Source organism: Chamaea fasciata, unplaced genomic scaffold, assembly GCF_029207755.1.
Source record: "Chamaea fasciata isolate MVZ Bird 193981 ecotype frontalis unplaced genomic scaffold, bChaFas1.0.hap1 SCAF_5, whole genome shotgun sequence".
Lineage (NCBI taxonomy): Eukaryota > Metazoa > Chordata > Aves > Passeriformes > Sylviidae > Chamaea > Chamaea fasciata.
Window position 1 is genome coordinate 73,256,061 of NW_027094090.1, and position 14,116 is coordinate 73,270,176.

At 43.1% G+C, this 14,116-nt stretch overlaps 1 protein-coding gene across 3 annotated transcripts in view; it reads left to right on the forward strand.

Moving 5' to 3' along the window:
- Positions 1-13,526, forward strand: part of SLC15A5 (solute carrier family 15 member 5) — a 60,866-nt gene extending 47,340 nt beyond the window's left edge. Inside the window, exons 11-12 of one of the 3 annotated variants that reach the window (XR_010720928.1) lie at positions 12,200-12,486; positions 12,899-13,526. Coding sequence is in view for 2 of the 3 variants with exons in the window: in XM_066184446.1 (XP_066040543.1) it covers positions 12,200-12,362 (163 nt within the window). In the remaining variant the exon portion in view is untranslated. Of the gene's footprint in view, positions 1-12,199; positions 12,549-12,898 lie in introns of those variants that run through there. The other 2 variants (XM_066184446.1, XM_066184449.1) reach the window with 2 other exon arrangements.
- The last annotated feature ends 590 nt before the right edge of the window (positions 13,527-14,116 follow it).

Below are 14,116 nucleotides of genomic sequence, written 5' to 3' on the forward strand. Positions count from 1 at the left end.
ATTTTTTGTGCAATTTTTTTTTAATACCACCGATTTTCATGGCTGTTATTGTAAGATTATTACAGAGGCATTTAAAAACCATTTCTAAGTAAAATTTTAATTTCCTCATGTCTCCCACGTAAACTGAAGTGATGGAAGCAAATGTTGTTATTGAATTTCATGTTCTTTTTTCCAGAAGAAGAGAAAAAAATTGAAAGCTTTACTGGGAGAAAGTTTTAAGGGGTTTTGCTGGATAGTCTTTTTTGGAAGAGGGAAGCTGTCACAAGAAAGAAGAAAAGAGATGGACATTTCAGAATCTGTGTTTGTCTAAATTCCTCTAAAAATTAATTCTGTAACTAAAGTACTTCAGGAAGTTTATAATCTAGGGAAATCAGACTGGTATCCAACACACATTAGTGGATGCTGGCTTCTTCCAGTGGTAGCTGCTGTGTGTGCTTGTAGCTGTCAGGAGATCATGTAGATGCATTGTCTGATAATAGCTGTATTTTTTACTTACCTGTCAGATTTGAAAGGCTGAATTGATGGTGTGCATGGTTTAAACAGGATGGATGTGGATGTGTGCAGCCTGTCTGTCAAGGAAAGCTGGAAATGTATGAGTTAATAGTATGTTGTTTTGTAGTAGGGTAAATTTTTAATCAGATTGCATGTACACTTTTTTTAGTGAAGGAAGTAATTGATATTTGGGACGCAGAGGGATATAAATATTTTATTTGGCCTCCTAAAAATAAAAGGAGTCATATGGGTTTCTTTCATGAACTTATATGTTTATAAGGTTTAAGGTGAAGGAATTTATTCATGAATGTTGAGATGCAAAAATACCATCAGCAACAACAGCTGCCTAAATCAGTTGAGACAGCAGTGACCAACATAGTTTTGTTTTATATCTGCTTTTACTTTTGAGGGCAGGGAACTTGTAAACACTCACACCTCTGAAAACAAGTAAAAATCTATGTAGGTGGTGACACATCACTCTTCCCTTCATTTACCACATCCCATCACCAGTTCCTGCATTCCCACCCCTCTTTGGCACTGATGATGTGATACAGAGTTACCGATATGAGCTTCCAGAAAAGTCTGGGTTTTTTGGAAGGAACTTATTTTCTGAGGCACTAACTGGTCTTTTCTTGATAGAGCAGAAGTGGTTCAAACCAGCTGCATGGTACATGGTGTTCTTTTTTTCTACACTGGACCTTTTCCTAGGCTGAGAAACCTTGTTATGCTGAAACCATGGGCTTCAGGACACTGGTGTGACCATTGCATTATGTACTTAATGTGGCTGTAGGTGGTTTTTTAAGGTTTTCTATTCAGGTATTCAAAAACACAAAGATATCAAAGTGGCAGTGCTTTATTTAGACAGAGAGAGAGATGTTCCAGGTTGGATGCAAGAGGTGACCATTAGGGACACTCCTGGACAGGCAGCTTTGTACCTACCACCAGGCTTTGACTCAGGAAAAACATGATTCAAGTAAGAAGTGTAGCAAAAAAAAAAAAAAAAAAAAAAAATCACTTGGTTATGTTTCTCTTTTTATTAAAAATTAGCTATTGATAATCCCCATAATAATCTCTGCATGTGCAAATACAGTGGGACAAGTCCCAGTCTGAGCTGGAGAGGAAAGGTGGGATGGGTGCAGGTGTGCTGGAGAGGTGTTAGTATCCTACTGAATGCAGTTAGCTGGGGCTTGTCAGCCCTGAACTCAAACCCTGCATGGTTTAACAGACAATAAATCAACAATTGTTATGAAAAACTCACCAAAAGCAACTCTCATAGATCCTCTAAATCTGATCAGCACATTGCATTGTCCTGATTCCTATTTATCCAACTTTGATAATGTTATAATTGGTCCCTCATGTAACTATTAGGCTTGAAATCTGTGTTTTAGCATCAGGAGTTTGGTACTGTGGCTGGTTGGGGTTTTTTCCACTCTCTCTTTGCTGCTTGCTACCATTTGAGAGCAGCACATTGTTTGCCTGTGGAAATATAGATTGGGTGATCTGTCTCTTTTAGACCATTCAGTGATGAAATTTCTACTGTACCACTTTATTGTGACATTACCTGACTAGATAAAGCCATTTTCTGTCTGAGGAGGGAAAGAAGCTGGCAGTGTCTACATAAATCGTGTTACTCATTTCATGCTGAGACAGGGGTTCCCAAAGGGAGATCCTCTGGGACACGTCCCTTCTCGACAGAAAAACAAACAGAGGCACAGCTTGTTTCTGAAAATGGAGCTGATCAGTTTTATAATGCTGCTGTTATTAAAATAAACAGCTACTGCAGTTTAGTTTAACAGGTATCTCAACAGCTATTAAAAAGTAAAGCACATATGAAAGAAATACAGCCTCCTCCTGCTCCCTCCTTTCCCCAAAGCTCTTGGCATCACCCTTGAACTCCAATTGCAGGGAAATGGCTGCATATCTTAAAAAAATGTAATGTGGGTTTGTTCATGCCAAAATTGCTGCTTTGTCTGGTCAATTTGAATACCATTGTTCAATCTTAGAGTGAGGCAGCTCTCAGACCAATGTAAAAGCACCAGTTTTTAATAGCTCTTTATTTTGTGAGCTGCTCACCCCTAGATCATAATGTGTTTCACAAAAATAAGGTAAAATTCTTATCCTTGTTTTGCAGATGGAGGACTGTGGTCTTTGGAGATAGACAACTGAATAGGGGAGCTGGATGGGATTTCTGGCAAAAGCTATTTTTTGTCAGGAAACACTGATTCATTAAAGCTCTTTTGCAGAAGCATATGCTTTGATGAAACTCCTGGCATGAAGTTTTCCTGAAGCGTGGGACAGAATTCAAAGGCAGATTTTCTGTGCTGGCAGAAAAGTGAACACGGACTTTCCTCCATGGCTGCAAGGGGCTCTGGGTCACTCAGCTGGGCTGTTCAGCCCCTGCCAGAGCACCAGTGTCCTCCACAGCAGCCTGGGGGTATCCAGGGATGCCTTCTGCTGTCCTCTCCAGGTGCTGAGACCTCTCAGGGTGGTAGGAAATGCAGAAAGGGCTGATCGTCCAGAGCCTGCTTTGAAAGACCTGTGATCTGCCCCTCCCCTGCAGGCTGTCCAGGCCTGGCTTTGTGCTCTTGCTAGGCAAACACCTGGAATATCTCAGGGGTCAAATGCAAAGCAGTACAAAACAGTGTAAAGTTGTATAGACTGAGAAGTTAGAACTCTCAGGATTTTTTTTATTATTTATTTATTTATTTATTTATTTATTTATTTATTTAGATTTTATTTTATTTTTTGCTTGACAGAGAAAATAGTTTGCTTTGTTCTGTCCTGCTGGTAGTTACTGGGAAGAAATACCTGACAGCATCTTAGAAATCAGCAGCTCCTGGTGTTTCTGGTGAGGCTGTGTGGACACCCTTTCTGCTGTTCTGAGCCTCTGGAAGGAGGCTGATACTCTTCTGGTGGAGTCCTTGATCTGCAATGAACAGCCACAACTCTGACAATAATATTCTGCAACTCAACTCAAAATTCCCTTTCAGAGCCTGCACGAAACAACCTGATGTGCCTGAGCAGTGGGTAGGAGGGCCAGTGTTTTTCCAGCTGGGGGAACTGGAGATCTGACAGACTCGGTGATGTGCCCACTGTCACACGGGAGGGAGGGAGGGAGGGAGGGAGGGCTGCTGTGCACCAGAGACAGAACAGAAGTGCCTGCTCCTTCAGCATGCAGAGCTCACCTGTGCTCAGCACTGCCCCGCAGGCCTCTCCATGCTCCCTGCCCTGCCTTGCCCACATTACCACATCCCCACCTTCCTAGAGGCTCAGTCCTCTAGGAAGAAATTAAAATGTGAAAAGGAAAAAAAAAATGCTACTTCTTCTATCATAGCTGCTTTGGAGCTCTTTTTTAAGCACAGCCCTTTCATACGTTTTTCTTTTCCTTGTTTTCTTGTGTGTGTGTGTGCCCACTTTGTTTTCTAGCTCTATCCAAAATACCCAGGACTGCGTAGTCGGCTGATTGGTGTCTTCTGGGGTCTTGTCTCCTTTGATAAAATGCTGCTGGCTGTTCTGTACCTGCTACTTTATATCCTTCTCCCTCTCATATATAGCTACCTATATCATATGGAAAGGATCAAACAGTTTTGATTTTTCCCAATGATACTGAGAAATGCAATATTTATCACAGGTTACTTGCAGAGAAGAAGAAAGGAGAATCTAAGAGTGTTCCCTTCAGCTGTTTTTCTGTCAAGGCACGGTGTATGTCCCAGTCCACTTGTTTTGCTCAGTGTGTTAGTTCTGCTCACTACCAGTTGTAATGCAGCAAGACTGATAAAGTTGGTTGCCTATTGGCCATGTGAAGGAGAAAAAACAACCAAAGCTGGTTGTTAGTTATCCCCACTAAAGTGCTAAACAAATCTCCCAGCAGCTAAACTCCCTTCCCTTTTTATTACTTACTGTACCTTGTAAATCAAATATTTATTAACTGAAAACAGCTTTGCTCACTGAGTGATCTTGCAAACGCGGGACAAATTCACCACAGCTGGCTAGTGGCCAATTGCTTATTCAGGCTGCTAAAGGAAATGGGCCTGCTGGAAAGACAAACTGTGTGATGATTTTCCTTCCCTCCTTCCCCACTTCCCAGGAACAAACTACTCGCATCACTACTTTGTCTGCCATATTTACCTTTCATGAACACAAGTGTGTCTGAATGAGGTCACCACCGCCCTTTTGAAGAGAATTTTATTTTTGTTGTGCCTGGGTGGAAAACGAAGCTTTAGCTCCATTTTTGAGACGGCAGGAGCAGACACAGACATTGTTCCTATTAGCATATCGGGTCTGTCACCCCCGTGGAATGAAAAGCTCCTTTCAGCAGCTGTTTCTGATCATCTCTTGCCGTCTCCCGGCTTCGTGTTAATCTGTGGGGGTCTCCAACAGTCCGACTGCAGCAAGCTTGAAGCCCTTGGATGCTGAGGGATGACAGGATGAGAAGAACAAAACTGAATTCGCACTCGTTTTCCCTTCCTCTGGAAGCGCTGCCGGTAAACTTGAAAGATCTTTGCATCATTCGAGGCTTTGCCTTTGGTTGCTGTAATGAAAGTGATTTGCTGCCCGTTGTCTAATAAATATCCGCTAGAATGACAGCACAGTTGTGCTTTTTCCCTGAAAGGGGAGGCAGAGAACAGGCAGGAATTGCAGGCATTTAAGAGAGGCTCTCCAAGGAGTTGTTCAGGGACACTATTTTCCCTCCCTGCCAAGACCAGAGTCACCTGCTGCAAGCACATGCATTGCAGTAAATGCACAGAGCAGGCTGGGAATCAGCACTAAATCCATTTTCAGTGACTCATTTGGGGCCCTAGGATCCACACCTCGTTCCCTGAAGTTTTGCTCAGCAGCTCCACACTGATGTTCATCAGCTGCAGTTACATTGATTTCATTGATTATTACCAAAAGGACTTCAAGTATTATTAATGTTTTGTGTAATTAGCTTTGTTCTCTCTCTCTCTCTCTCTCTCTCTCTCTCTCTCTCTCTCTCTCTCTCTCTCTCGGACTAATTTGAGGGATTATACAGCAATCCTCTCCTCACAGCAGCACTTCCACTCCAGCTTGCTCCTGGGTGTGTGTTCTGTTTCCCAAACCAGTTATGGGGAGGGGCCACTTGAATCTGCTTTCTAGAGGAGACCCCATTGGAAATTTCTTCCCAAATTTGCCCTAAACCAGGACAAGCACTTTGGGAAGCCCTTGGAATCTGTGTGACTGTGCAGCAATAGTGGCCTCAGGAGCCCTGCTTAGCTGGACCACAGCACAGATCTTCCCAGTCAGTGTGATGCCTTAAGTTTTAGCTTTCATGTTTTTCACATTCTGTGCTGCCTAGGGGTGTAGTTCTGAGCCTCATATTAAGTGCTGGTAAGCTCTCTTCACAGAGTAGGGAGACAAAACAAATCCTTTTCCTGATGAAGACCAAGGACAACTTTCAGGCCCTAAAGTACAAACAACAGTGGACTGAAGGGAGGAACAAGAAGCTTCACAACCTGAAGCTGCAACTGGACAATTGAACCCAAATATGCAAATGGACCAAAACTTATAAAAGTGTAAGACCTTGTGACCTGTCAGCCATTTTGTGACCATTCTTAGTCCACCTTGGGTGTAGCCCTGGTCAGGCCCTGTCCTGCCCAAGGTGGATCCTGAAGGCCTTTCAATAAATACCTACTTTGTTCTCTAGCTCTGTCCAGTCTGTTCCACGTCAGCCTTCCCAAGGCATCAGGTGGGACAGGGAAGGGGCAGCTGCTCCATGGGTCCTGTCCACCTCGTGAGTGCACTTAGAGCGCCCTGGTCCACTGCCAGAAGAGGGCAGGGTCCTTACTGCGTGTTCCTGAAGTCACAGGTGACCAGTACTTTTCAGGCTAGACACTTTTTTTTTTCCCCAGAGGCTAAAAACCATGATCATATCTGAATCTTCTGACCCATCCCCTTGTGAATTACTGCTAATATTTTCCCTTTTTCATTTTTATACCTTTGGATAGTTGAAGATGGATATACTCTGTCTTTAATCACTTTGCCAAGCTGGAAATAATTATATATTTTTTTAAAAGGAAAAAAAACCCCTACATTTTATATTTGTGACAAGATGCATGAGCATTGCTGAGCAAGAAGCAACTGCCAGAACCCACAAATCTCTGTGTTAATTTTACATCCACCAAGCAGAGGTGATATATTTTATAAGTGTGCATCAACAAGATGGTCATCAGGGACTGATTATTTGGATAATGAAATAGCCACAAAGTCACTGTCGCCTTTTTTTTTTAAATTCACTTTTAATGTGTGTAAACTATTGTCTTGAAGAACCCCTGAATACAGAGCAAGAGCAAGGGAAAGGCAAGAAATACATAGAAATCTGCTCACAGAGCTGTTGTAAATACCCACCCTACACTCAGTTACTGGTTAATTGGGACAGGATGGACTCAGCCTGATGCCAAGTCCCAGAACCTGCCCTATCTGCTAAAGTATGTTTGTCTTGCCACAGGTACCTGATGGATGAGGATGGGATGGGTGACATGCTGTGCATAACACAAGCACCTAAAGGTCAAAATGCTAAATTTATTGTTTGCCTTTCCTGGGTGACAGAATTATTCTGCAAATCTGAGCTTTCAGGTCTTTCCACTCTGTCCCAAGACCTCTGTAGGCTACTTAGAAAATGTTCTGAGGAAAATCTTGGACTCAAAAGTGTGTCCAGAGCAATCTCATGTTTACAACCCTCTTACCTAGAAATGTGCTTTCAAATCTTGGCGTGCTTGCTCCAGACTAGGTATTTCATCCCAGATAAATATAGAAATGGGAGCAGCTCACCCAAACCTTTCTGGTTGCCACGAAGTGGAGCTTTGTAATTAAAAAAAAAAAAAAAAAAAAAAAAGAGAGAGAGAGAGAAGGAGAAGAAAGAGAAGAAGGAGAAGAAAATAACCAGCTCCTTTCTTTGTGTATCATACATTGTAATGTATTTCTTGTTAATGGGAATAGGCCTTGTACTGGTACCTTGAGCCAGGTAACAGCTCTAGGTTTGCTGCACTTCTAACAAAAGTGTTTATTTTCTGGGTTCTGTTGGTTATTCTGAAAATGCATTTTATTCTTTAAGGCTTGCTTTGCTTTTTTGATGCTGTTTTTGGTTTGTTTTTTTATTGGGTTTTTTTTTTTAAGTTGCATTAAACTGGTCCTGATTCTCCAAATAGATTGTCTGACAAGAGAATGCATCAAATTAAGGGGCCCATTAACTTTTGTAATGTTTTGAGTAAAAGGATTTAGGCTGAAGTAGAGACAACCTAATTGTTGTAGTTTGGAAGTAACTTTAAACATGAAAAACAATTTGTTCCCTGAATTTTTCAGTCAATCCATTAAGACTACATGATTTCTCTTTCAAACTCTTCTTTATCTCTGACCATATTTATTATATGGCCAAGCTATGTACAGTTTGCACCTGACTGACCCCAGGGAATTAATTTAATTTGCTGTCTATAAACAAGGGGGCGAAGTTTGCCTGGAGGCTGGGGGAGAGGGGTGAGCAGACATGTGATGAGAGGTCTGTCACCCATGTAAGTGAGGAGAAACACTTTACTTGGGTGTCAAAACCAGATCAGAGGGAGCAAGCCTTTCCTATTAATTGTTTTTAACTGCTATTTATTCCTCTTGTCACCAGATTCACTCACAACTCTGGGAGCAGAGCACTCCTCAGTATGACTTGGTCAGGTTCATGGTCTGTGGGGTGCGGCAGCTGCTCTGGAGCACCAAACCTCCCTCATGCAGGTGCTGGAGGGTGTGTGCCATGTCTGTGAAGGAATCAGGGCTCCCAGGGGAGTAGGGAGCTTGTGGGGCACTGAGCCTTGCTGCCTTGCACTGGGGGACTCAGGAGAGCAGGGAGCAGAGCTGAGTGCTGCCCATTCCCAGCAAACAGCCATCCCTGGAAACATTCAAGGTCAGGTCAAATGCAGCTCTGAGCAACCTGATCTGGTTGGAGATGTGCCTGCCCATGGCAGGCAGGTTGAACCATTTGACTTCTAATGATCCCTTCCAGCCCAAACTACTCTATGATTCTGTGGTTTCTGGTGATGCCTTGGGAAGGCTGACCTGGAACAGAGACTGGACGGAGCTAGAGAATAAAGTAGATATTTATTGAAAGGCCTCTAGGATACACCTTGAGCAGGACAGGAGCCTGACCAGGGCTACACCCAAGGTGGACTAAAAATGGTCACAAAATGGCCGACCTGTCACGAGGTCTTACACTTTTATAAGTTTTGGTCCATTTGTATATTTGGGTTTAATTGTCCAGTTGCAGCTTCAGGTTGTGAGGTCCCATCCTTCTTGTTCCTCCCTTCAGTCCATTGTTGTTTGTGCCTTTGGGCCTGAAGGTTGTCCTTGGTCTTCAGCAGGAAAAGGATTTGTTTTGTCTCCTTACTCTGTGAAGAGAGCTCACCAGCACTTAATATGAGGCTCAGAACTGCACCCCTAGGCAGCACAGAATGTGAAAAACATGAAAGCTAAAACTTAAGGCATCATTGGTATCTTCATTACCAGGAGAGATTGCCAAGGTGGATTTGGCTGCACATTCCTGGACAGTTGCAGTTAGTGGGGTTGACCCTGTGCTGGATTGGGTGGGGGACCCAGCCCAGATGGAAAAAAAAAAAAAAAAAAAAAAAAAAAAGCCAACAACAACAACGAAAAAAAAAACCAACCCAACTCTGGAACATGGGGAGAAACTGGTTTTTACAACCAAATCCATTCCCAGACATGTCCAGCTGCACAGCCACCCAAAAGGGGATGGGATCAGCCAGGAGGTGAGGAGGTGACCATGTAGTAATCCCACTCACTTGCCTCCCTCCCAGCTGAGCATCAGGGAAACTTCTTGAGCATCTTTCTCTCTTCATTCTAGAGGCAGCCAGGCTGTTTTCCTCCCCTGAGGAGATGGGAGAAGGATGGGAAGAATGACATTCATGAAAGGAGCACTGTGCCTCTGACAGCTTGCAGAGGCACAGGAAACCGGATTGGCAAAGGCAGCGTTAGGTGTTCCTGTTGCCAGCTAATGGTGTCCAGTCAGGTGGGTGAGCCTAACAGACAGATAGTAATGGATTAGCTGTACGAGAGCAAATGCTTTATTGGCAAGTAACCATTTGCAACCTACTGTGTTCTCCCACCCAGAATTTTCCTATTTAATTTCCTGACAAACCACTGTCCTAGCACCACCTAGTGTGCAAACTAGCAATTCAAACGTCCTTAACGTGGGAATTCCAGCCATTTGTGGCCTAAAGAAGAAAATTCAGGGGGATATTCTTGGGGTTTTTAAGGTAACACAGGCTCCTACAGCACCTTCAGAAAAGTCTACAGTTGTACCATCTGAAATAATGCTTTTATTTCCAAATTCTGCCATTACTTAACACAACTGTCTTCTCTCGAATGTCTTAAATCTCTGCATAGAAAAGGGCAGCAATCAAGAACCTTTCCTGATAGGGATGTTGAAATTTTCACTTTCAGAAGAGTATCTTGGCTGAATAAATGAGGAACACAGAGGTATTAAGAAGGGATTTCATGAAAGATGCAGGTTCTTCAATGTCAGTGGCAAGGCAAGACAGTGGTTAAAATTTTGCTGCTTAAAAGCCCTGGATTATTTCCAAGATGATGGAAAAATGGAGAGCAGAGTGTGCCACAAAGAACAGCAAAACGAGACCATGGTGTGCCTGGCAAGCCGAGCTGGCGTGCAAAGAAACTGAAATTACTGCAAAGCGTCCTATTTCTCATGAAGTCAGAAGCACAGCAGGAATGTTGGCACTCCCAATTCCAGCCTCCAAAGCAGCACGTATCATTACAACTTATTACCAAACTCTTGGTTTATTAGCACTACAGAGCCAGGAGCGTGTGTTTGTATCCCTTCTGTCACATTGCATGCATGGGGTGAAGTCTCACAGTTTGCAAAGTGGAGCAGACTAATTATCATACATAAGAAATTACTAAAATCTGACAGTCACATGTCTCATGGGAAGGACAACCCAGGAGATGTCAACAAGGAGGGGGGAAAAGAAATCACTTTGGGGAAAACTTTTCCAAGTTTTCAGCAGTTCTGGTGGTGTGCTTTCCCCTAGTGTCTCACAGAGATCCAGGCAGCAGAAACAATTTTGATGATGTGTCTCAAGGACCAGTGTGTGTGTGTGGCTGTCACCACCACCACTGTGTGAATGTCACCACCACTGTGTGAATGTCACCACCACTGTGTGAATGTCACCACCACTGTATGAGTGTCACTACCACTGTGTGGGTGTGGCTGTCACCACCAATGTGTGAGTGTCACCACCACCACTGTCTGGGTGTCACCACCACACTGTGCAGTGTCACCAGCACTGTGTGGCTGTCACCACCACTGTGTGAGTGTCGCCACCAGCACTGTATGTGTGTGGCTGTCACCACCACCACTGTGTGTGTGTGTGGCTGTCACCACCACTCTGTGTGCGTCACCCCCACTGTGTCTGTGTGGCTGTCACCACCACACTGTGTGTCACCACCACACTATGTAGTGTCACCAGCACTGTGTGTGTGTGGCTGCCTGCTGGCACTCCCTGCAGTGGGACAGCCCCAGCTGTCACACAGCAGCGCAGCCACGGAGATCCCCACTCTGGCCATGGCCATTGCTGTGAGCACTGCTTAATCTTCTCCAGAAGGCTTTTTCTCAACATCCACCTTTCTTCCCAAAGGCAGCCCTGATGCCTGCCCTGGTACATGCCCCCAGCTGTGGGGAGAGCGGGGTGGGCTGCAGGAGACACCAGTTCTGTGATTTGACAAAAGCTCGGGGGCCATGCTTCAAATGAGGGCTGCTTTTGAATCAGCAGAATAAATTATGAGAAAAAGCAGAATTTACTTCTGAAAAGGCCCCTTTTTTTTTTTTTTTTTTTTTTTTTTTAAATAACAATGGACTATGGAGAGGAAGAGAAAGAGTCACATGAACATGTGTGACCCTGACAAAGAGAGCAGCTTTCTGACAGGGGGTTACCCAAACCCCTAGCAGCTGCTGAACACCCTTGTGCTTGCTGATGTGAAGACACTCCACCTGAAGATTGTCACTTCACTAATGACATGATTGCTAAGATTTTGGGTGGGGATTTGTCCTAACAGATGTTTTTCATCACTTACTTTTTTTTTTTTTAATTATTCCTGATGTTTTTGCCTATCAAATTGCAGACTTCTTCAAAGGAGAAGGAATAAGCAGTTGTCATAACAACAAAGCTCTTCATTGCCACAGGAACCTTTGACAGCTTTATTTAAAACATTAAAAAAAATTAAAAGAAAAATCCAACCAATTATTTTTATCAGTCTGATTCATGTTCTTCTTAAACAGATTACAGTGTGTTCTCTAGCAGTTACACTGTGAAGGGAGTATGGCATGAATATTTATGATAATGTAAACTTTGGGGAAAAAAAATTAAAAGTGAGTTTGTTGTCTTTATGAGCTTCCTGTGGCAATAGCTCACCTTGCCTTTTAATTAGAGGATATGATGTGAAATTTAAAGGTAGAATTTTTCTTTTTTTCTCACATATGTAAAGCAAAATGATCATGGCATGAAATAAAATACTGAGTTAGTCATCCATGTGTTCTAAAAAATTATGTCTTCCATTTTTCAAGCCAAAAAAAAAAGGATATTAGCATCCTGAAGCTAGAGGAGGAGTGATTTGTTTGTTAAGAGGTGGAGGCCCTTTGCAAAGTTTGGAACTGACTTCTGTTTTTAATTCTCAGTTCCCTGAAGCTGAAAGAGAAGAGAAGAGAAGAGAAGAGAAGAGAAGAGAAGAGAAGAGAAGAGAAGAGAAGAGAACAAAAGATCAGCTATTACTGTCCCATCTTACAGGAGAGGAAGATGCAGGGAGGTGTTGTCCACAGCCCCTCCACTCCCAAGAAGTAGCCTGTTTAATGGGAAGTGTGACATGCTGGGACAGGAGAAGCAGGAGGCTGATCTGGGGACAGAGCACTGCCTGGCCACAGGAAACAGGAGCCAAAGAGTCCTTGTATTTTTTCACACAAAGGAGGTAAATAGCTCCAACTTCTTCCTGTTTAACTTGCGCACTCAAATTTGAAAGATGCTTTTCTGGATTTCACATTCTAATTCTTAGTCTGAAATAAAGGCTAAATGCCTTTCATCTGTTCAAGTCATTTATAGTATCCTTAGCAAAAGGATTTTTTTTTTTTTTTACAGCAAAGTGAAGGATAATAGTGGAATTGTTAAACTCGTACCCTTAAAATAAGTCACATTTGTCCTCAGTTTGAACAGTGATGTTTCTTGCTGGGCGTAATCAACAACTTAATTCTCTCCCTAAGCCAAGGGAAGAATGAATATCTGCAGAGACCTATCATTCTGTCTTCCATCCATAAAGGAATATAACAAGCAGCTGTTGCATTTATCTTAAGAAGACGATAACTGTAAATTGCCTCATCTCACAGGCACTTCTCCTGCAAATGTCCACAATTCCTCCATCAAAACGATGACCATGAAAAGCAGGGAAAATCCCAAATATATAAGGTCAGCATCCTCTCCCCCAATAATAGATTACTTAACCTCAGACATGTTGGAACCCTATTTTCTGCCAGTTTGGGGGCAGAGAGGTTTTTATTTACCTTTAAAAACAGGCTGGCCACATGCAGCAGAACTTGTTTTCTCCCTGAGCAGAGGGGATGGGGTGCTGTGGGTATTATTTCCTTATTTCCTTCCTCCTCCATCTACCCACAGGCTGGGTTTGATGGCTTCCCTCCGAGGGGGAATTTGGCCCTGGCTCTCCCGTTACACGAGCTGGTGTTGGGAGTTATTATTTAATTATGACAACTACACACATACAAGGCACTGCATTAGGAAACACACACACACCATCTGCTAGATCCCAGGATTTAGCTGTGGGCGTACGAGAGCGGAGTCTTATGAGCATTAACTTTATTCCAGGAGACCATAAATGCAGGTCTTCTTGCACAGGGGGAAGAGCATTCCTCCATGATATAGCCATTACTGCTTCAGCAAGATGTTAATTTTTACAATAAATAAGCTTAATCTTTTTTTATGCAGATCATTTTAGAAAATAAACAGGCCGTTTTTATGAACTACTTAGAAGGAGGGCTGGGATGGGATTTGTGGTAAGGTCCTGCATACGCTACAAATTGTAAGCAATTTTGAATTCCTGGGGAGCTACTGCAGTTCACTTTTTCTTGTGGGTTTTTAAATAACTTATAAATGCAACATTTTTACTTGTTTCGAAGCATTTAGAAAGCAAAATCATTGCCTGGTGGAAGTCAGTTCCTGATTACTAAAGAAAGAAGACGACTGCATTCCATGGGCTGAGCTTGTAGTTATACCACAGTACCTTTCTCTGATTGCTTCTGGAGAACTTGTATGGAAAACAGGGAGTGGAAGAGCTGCTGTAGGAGACCCTGATCACCTTGGAAGCATGAAATCCCTTGGGCTTCAGTGTGGTCTCCTCTGCTAGCCATGTTTGTAACTTCAGCAGAGGTTAGCAAACATCAGGAAACCCAGTTCAGGTATCTTATCTGTACCACAGGCCTCACTTTTAGAAAGAAAGTAATAATGCAGTTTTGAACCCCTGAGGATATCACTATCCTGCCTGACGTGGGCTGTGAATAGTAATGTACAATAGATGTGTGATTCTGATGTGA